The sequence below is a fragment of the Echinops telfairi genome, unplaced genomic scaffold (assembly GCF_000313985.2).
Source record: "Echinops telfairi isolate 266 unplaced genomic scaffold, ASM31398v2 ScPeMD7_7416;HRSCAF=8454, whole genome shotgun sequence".
In the NCBI taxonomy this organism is placed as follows: Eukaryota; Metazoa; Chordata; class Mammalia; order Afrosoricida; family Tenrecidae; genus Echinops; species Echinops telfairi.
The window spans coordinates 4,571,432-4,577,374 of NW_022111316.1; the positions used below are offsets into that span (position 1 = coordinate 4,571,432).

At 47.9% G+C, this 5,943-nt stretch overlaps 1 protein-coding gene and 1 long non-coding RNA gene across 2 annotated transcripts in view; one reads left to right on the forward strand and one right to left on the reverse strand.

Moving 5' to 3' along the window:
* Positions 1–4,297, forward strand: part of BTBD18 (BTB domain containing 18) — an 8,292-nt gene extending 3,995 nt beyond the window's left edge. The window contains exon 4 of the mRNA XM_004714914.2: positions 1,707–4,297. Coding sequence (XP_004714971.1) covers positions 1,707–3,727 — 2,021 coding nt within the window. The 3' untranslated portion in view covers positions 3,728–4,297. The remainder of the gene's footprint in view (positions 1–1,706) is intronic.
* A 353-nt stretch (positions 4,298–4,650) lies between these two features.
* Positions 4,651–5,943, reverse strand: LOC123522483. Its single transcript, XR_006680745.1, has 3 exons — positions 5,909–5,943; positions 5,674–5,804; positions 4,651–4,824 (listed from the first exon to the last, which is right to left on the reverse strand). It is a non-coding gene; the product is annotated as an uncharacterized LOC123522483 (long non-coding RNA).

Below are 5,943 nucleotides of genomic sequence, written 5' to 3' on the forward strand. Positions count from 1 at the left end.
TATTTACATATGTACATGCCTGTATTTAGACCTCTATAAATACCCTTTGCCTCCTAGTTCTTTCCTCTATTTCCTTTTACTTTCCTCTTGTCCCACTATCGTGCTCAGCCCAGAAGAGGGATTTTTCTCATAAGACTTGGGGAAGTTTGGAGGCAGGGGTTATGGACATTATCTTGAGGGTAATGTCCTGAAAGACAAACAGAAGTCAAAGGAAATGGGGGAAAGAACAGTATGTACAAGGTCCAGAGATAAGACCAGGAATTTTTTAGTAATTTGGTATGGCTAGAGCACAGCCTGCAATAGGGATAGTGACCAATGATCACGCTAGACAAAGAGCAGTCATGTAAGGTCTACAGGCCATGCACAAGGTAGAGAACTTGACTTCAGGACACTTGGAAATATATTGAAAGATTATAAGCAAAAAAAAAAAAAGGTTTTAAGCATCGATGTGATCAGCTACCTTTTTTAGAAATAGCACTCTTACTGATTAAGAGTTAATGATCCCAGACAGCCTGTTTTGTAATCCAGAAGAGGCTAGTGGTCTATCATGTATTGGCATTAAGAATGAAGAGAAACTTAAGACTGTTAAGCTGTTAGGGAGAATTTTCTGAAGTTGTTAAGGAGCATAGACTCCTGGGCTCAAATCTTGTCTCTGCTACTTAGAAAAAAACAAAAAATCTGTTGCTGGCAAATTAATTCTAATCATGGTAACCTCATATGTTAAGAGGAGCACTGTACTTTAAGGTCTTGGCTGTGGTCATTAACAAAAGCAGATCACCAGGTCTTGCTTCTGCTGGGTAGGTTCCCAAACTGCTTATACCACTCAGGGACTCTCTGCTACTTAACTAACTGTACAGTCATGAACGAGTTCCTCGGTCTGCCTGGTTTCACACATTGTAGTTCACATGAACCAAATGGATACTGGTAAAACCATTAGAATAATGCCTGGCACTCAAGACAATACTAGCTTTTTTAAAAAAAATCATATTAGGTGAGTAAAGGCTAAAGAATTAAGGGTGACTTCTACCTTTTAGGCTTGGGAACTAACTGGGTGAAGGTGATACCTTATATGAAGTAGGCACCACAGGAGGTGGCTTTTCTGGGTAGAGAATGAGTTCATCTCCCAAAGGTTGTATTAGAAGTGCTTGCAAGGCATCCATGCATCACATACAGGCTCCAGTGTGCTTATGGTATGAAGCTGAGAGAGGCGGTCCTGGGCACGTCCCTGTCCAGGAACAGTGTTAGAGCTCAGGAGAGAAGTGAACCCAGATTATCTGCCTCCACATGCATGCTTTGTTAAGATATTTCTTTAAAGTCTTGTGAGCTGACAAAAAAAAAAAAATCCTCAAGGATTTGATCCTATTTTTGTCCAGCACTCAATATGCCCAGTGATTGAGGCAGGCATGGTCCCTGTCCTTACAGAGCTTAGTCTCCCCAAGCACTGTGATAGCCAGAGTACTTTCCTTTGTACCCAGAAGCACCTAAACCAGAGGAATGTTTTCGGAAGGGAATGATGTCTAAGCTAGGTTTTGAAGGGTGAAAATAAGTTAGGGAGGCAGAAAGTAATGGCAGAAGGTACAGGGTTTTCTCCTGGAATTTCTGTGGAAAGAAAATGAGAAAAGGGCCAGTACATTTGGGTAGTACTCTATGCTTAGGCCATGACTTGCCTGTCTGCGTGAGAGAACAGTGTGCGCCTTTCCCTACAGGTGAAGCAGTCCCAGCCCATTGCTGCATCCTGTCGGCCTGCAGCCCCTTCTTCACAGAACGCCTGGAGCGGGAGAGGCCAGCACAGGGTCGGAAGGTGGTGGTAGAGCTGGGCGGCCTGAAGATCCGGATACTTCGGAAGCTGGTGGACTTCCTTTACACCTCAGAGATGGAAGTATCTCGAGAAGAAGCCCTGGATGTACTCTCTGCCGCCCGTCAGCTCCGGCTACTGGAGCTAGAATCTCTTCAGCTAGAGGGTGGCAAGCTGGTAAAGGCCCCTCAGGGCCGAAGACTGAACCGAGAATGCTTACAGCCTCCTATCTCTGCCAGAGTGGTAGCACCCAGCCGCCACCCTCGAGCCCCAGTACCTGTTAACCAGACACCCTGTAGCACTGGAGCAGTGAGATTGAAATCTTCAGGGAAGGAAGAGGGTCCCCAGGAGAAAAGCAATCGACAGAATGTAGAGAATTTGTCTGGCAATCTTCTGCTCAAAAGGCGGGTCAGACCCTGCCCAAATCAGGAAAAAAGCTCTTCACCATCAAGCCACAGTCAGAGGCCTGAGGAAAACAAGGGTGACCCCAGCCTTGGCTCTGCAGCTCTTTCCCTACCCAGCTTGTACCCGTCTGCGAGTGAGAGACTACCCAGAAAGATCAGGCTAAGCCGCTCAAAGCCAGCTCATTTGTGTGCCCCAAAGACGCCCAGTGTGTTGAGTGGACCCAGCTCAGTGCCCACAGCCACTGGCCGGCGTCTTTGGCGGCAAAGGAGTGTAAAGAAAGAAGTACCAGACGACAAACAGAACCCAGGGAGCACTAATCCTCTACAGAGCACTCCAAGCCCATCTGGTGTTGGGAACAAGAAGCGGAGTCCAGAAGGCAGAGTCCCTAACTCTGACTCAGTGGAGGAGGGACAAGTGGGGAGAGTGAAACTTCGGAAGATTGTAAATGGAACCAGCTGGGAGGTGGTGCAAGAACCCCCTCTTAAAGACTCTCAAGGTAGCCCCCACATCCCAGAACGTGGCAGAGGCTTAGAAGAGCCTGTAGGAACTCAGCCACCCTCACTCATGGAGCAAGAAATGGTATCTGCACCCATAGATCTGTGTCAGGACTCCCCCTTGTGCTCTAGGTTTCAAGACATTCTGCTCTCTGCAAGATGTTCCCCAGACCACCCCATGGTGAAGTCCAAGATTGAGTCCAGTCCAGAACTGGTCGGGAAAGAGGCTGTGCTGGCGACTGACTACAGAGAGAACTTTGAGTTCGACACAAGACTCCTTGGGCAGCCCTATGAAGCTGAAGAGTACCGGATCACAAGCGCTGCTGCCACTAGTGAACTGGAGGAGATCCTGGACTATGTGCTCTGTGGCTCAGACATTGGACCACCTGTAGGGTCTCTGGAGAGTTCCAGGGCCGAGGGGTGTCAGACCCCCAGTTATCAACTGACAGAAACAGGGAAGGACTGGAATGAAGAATGGTGCTTGCCAGACATGGACCTTTGGCCCAGGGAGCTCACAGAATTGGAAAAGGAACCTGTAAGCGAGAACAAAGAACCAGTGGAGCCCTTCAGTCCATTCTTCATACCCTCTGAGAACAAAGAGCCAACAGAGCCCCTGAGCCCCCTAGTCATGCCCTCCGAGGTGAGCGAAAATGAAGTACTTTCAATGCCAGGCTCTTGGACTCCAGACCTTGACATTACTAGCCCTCACCCATTGGTTGATCAGAGAGACAATTTTGTCCACATAGACTCTATTGAGCCTCTGCCAGGGTCCTATGGAGACTTCTCTTCCTGTTCAAACTGGTTGGAGACAGGGTTGGAGGTGTCCCTAACCATGGATGAGGCATTGTACCCAACTCCAGGGACAGACAAAACGATCAATAACTCAGAATTGCTGGAGCCACATCCTGACAGCTCTGAAGAGGAGATCGATGTGGTGAACTGGGCTTCAGAGATGGTAGTACCCACCAGTATTCCCTCTGTGTGGCCAGACCCTTCCTCGGAGTCAGAAACAGAGGTCGATATATTAACGTAGCAGAGAAGAGGGCAGGTGAAGGGATCTGGGAAAGTAAGGGAGGTGGGTGGGGAACATCAGCACATGCCATCTCAGCACAAGCGGGAGTGCATTAGGCTCTTTGTAGGTCTCCTCCTCCCCTCTGTGGGAACCACACAGTAGCCAAGTGGTACCCTGAGTGGAAAATTAGGAACGCTCCTTCTGCAATTTATTTTCTAGTCATTAAAAATAATGTAACAGGGGTCTCCAGTCCCAGCAGACAAGGTCAGCCAGGTTTTAAAGGTCCGAGGTTATTGCATCACTGATAATTCACGAAAGTTGAGAAAAAGCATCCTCTGGTTGTGTGTTCTGGATAAAAAAAAATTCCAGAAGGTGAAATAGTTAAGTCTCAGGAGATAAGCAAGCAGTAGTGGAAGGACATTATCTAGAACTTAATGCACAGAGCGCTTACTTACTGCCAGTCCGGGAAGTCTAGCCCAAACCTCCATGGGGGCCTAGGAACTTATACTTCTGTCGCCACTTCCAAGAAGTGAGTTGAAACTTAGTTGGGGTTTTTTTAAAGAAAAATAAATTATTTACTTCTCTACCATAGCTGTAGCAAGTGTTTCATATGCTCTGCCATGTAAGAGTCCCAAATTAAACAATACCAAGAGGATCAATCCCAGAAGGCTCTTTTGTCTATCCCTTACTATATGATTATGAGCCCTAGGCTAGGGGTGTAGTGGTTACATGTTGGCCTGCAGTCCTCAAAGTCAGCAGTTTGAAACCACCAGCCTCTCCTTGGGAGTACAACCAGAGGGTTTTACTCCCAAGAAGAGTTAAATCTGAGAAACACAAGCATTTCTACCCTATCCTACGGGGTCTCTGAGTCAGCATCAACTGAATGGCAGGTGAGTTTGGGATTGTTTACCATATGATTAAGTTTTGTTCTATTACAAAAACACTTTTAGTCAAGAACTTTTATTAACCAAATCCAATAACTTTTTTGGCAATGCCTTTCTGGAAGGTTGCCTCACAACTGAACCACCATTTCTGGAAGTGAGGAGACGGGCTTCAGGCACATGACTGAAGTTTGGCCATGTTCCATCATAAATGCTCCAACATCACCAGGGACGGGACTGCAAAAGTGAAAGGGGAGAGAAACGTTAGCAAATGGGACCCACCAACCAAAGCCCTGTGAGAAATGTGTCCCTTTGAACACCCACCCCCAAGCTCCAGAGCCCAAAGACTATTGCTCAGCAGGATGTTTTAAAGTGCTGAAGCACCACAAGAGAGGACAGGCCCGGCAGTACTTGACAGCATTCCAATCCCACTGCACCGTGAACGGGAAGCACCAGGGTTTGGGGTAAACTAATTCAATCTGTGGTTTAACAAAGATCTACAAGATTAAGGGATCCTGTTAAAACGCAGGCTGATTTCCTATTGGGTGGAAAGGTGGATTCTCAGCAGGAGATATAATAGGAACTGGTTAGAAGCCCACCCAGGTAAGGATTAGGGAGAGGGATAAGTATACAAAAGGCACCTGAAAAGATTTCTGCCAGTGAATGGAGGACAGACCCATACCTGTCACGTGTCAAGAGTTTAATTCACCAATGAGGAACCAATAAAATAACCAGGTGAAAGAATTGAAGAGACACACCCTTATCAGGTATGTGGAAATTACTTTGCAAAGAAATGCTAAACTGAGCCACAGCCACAGGGCAGCAACTGCATTAACCATAAGCACAGATTTCATTCTATAGAGGTGTCTGCATCACCATTTAAGCGCTTACAACTTGGCTCAAGAGACCAGAGAGCTACACAGAGGTCTTAACGACCTAGGCGAAGGTCATTTTTCTGCCGTCTCAATTTCCTTCCAGTAAAATGGGGAAGGGGCATTTCCAAGGGAGGAAATTTGAAATGCAACTCCCGTGCGCAATGAGTTTTAACTTAAGCTGCCGCTGATCCCCCACCCTCGTAGTCCAAACCTAGGCTGGTGGGCGTCTGGTCCATTCTCCCTAAGGAAGGTACTTCTTCAGCTCCTCCACCACCTCCTGAGGGTCCGGGAACTTGAGTTTGCGTGGGGGCCCCTTCTTAATCCCAGTCCACAGCTCCGCACCTGGGGAAAGGCAAAGGTGGCGACGCCTCAGCCTCTGCCCACAACGGCCGGCTGGCCGCGACCCCCGAGCCCCGCTCTCCCTCTCGGCCCGGGCCCGCACTCACGGCTGCCGTCCGGGCGCAGCAGCGTCACCTCGAAG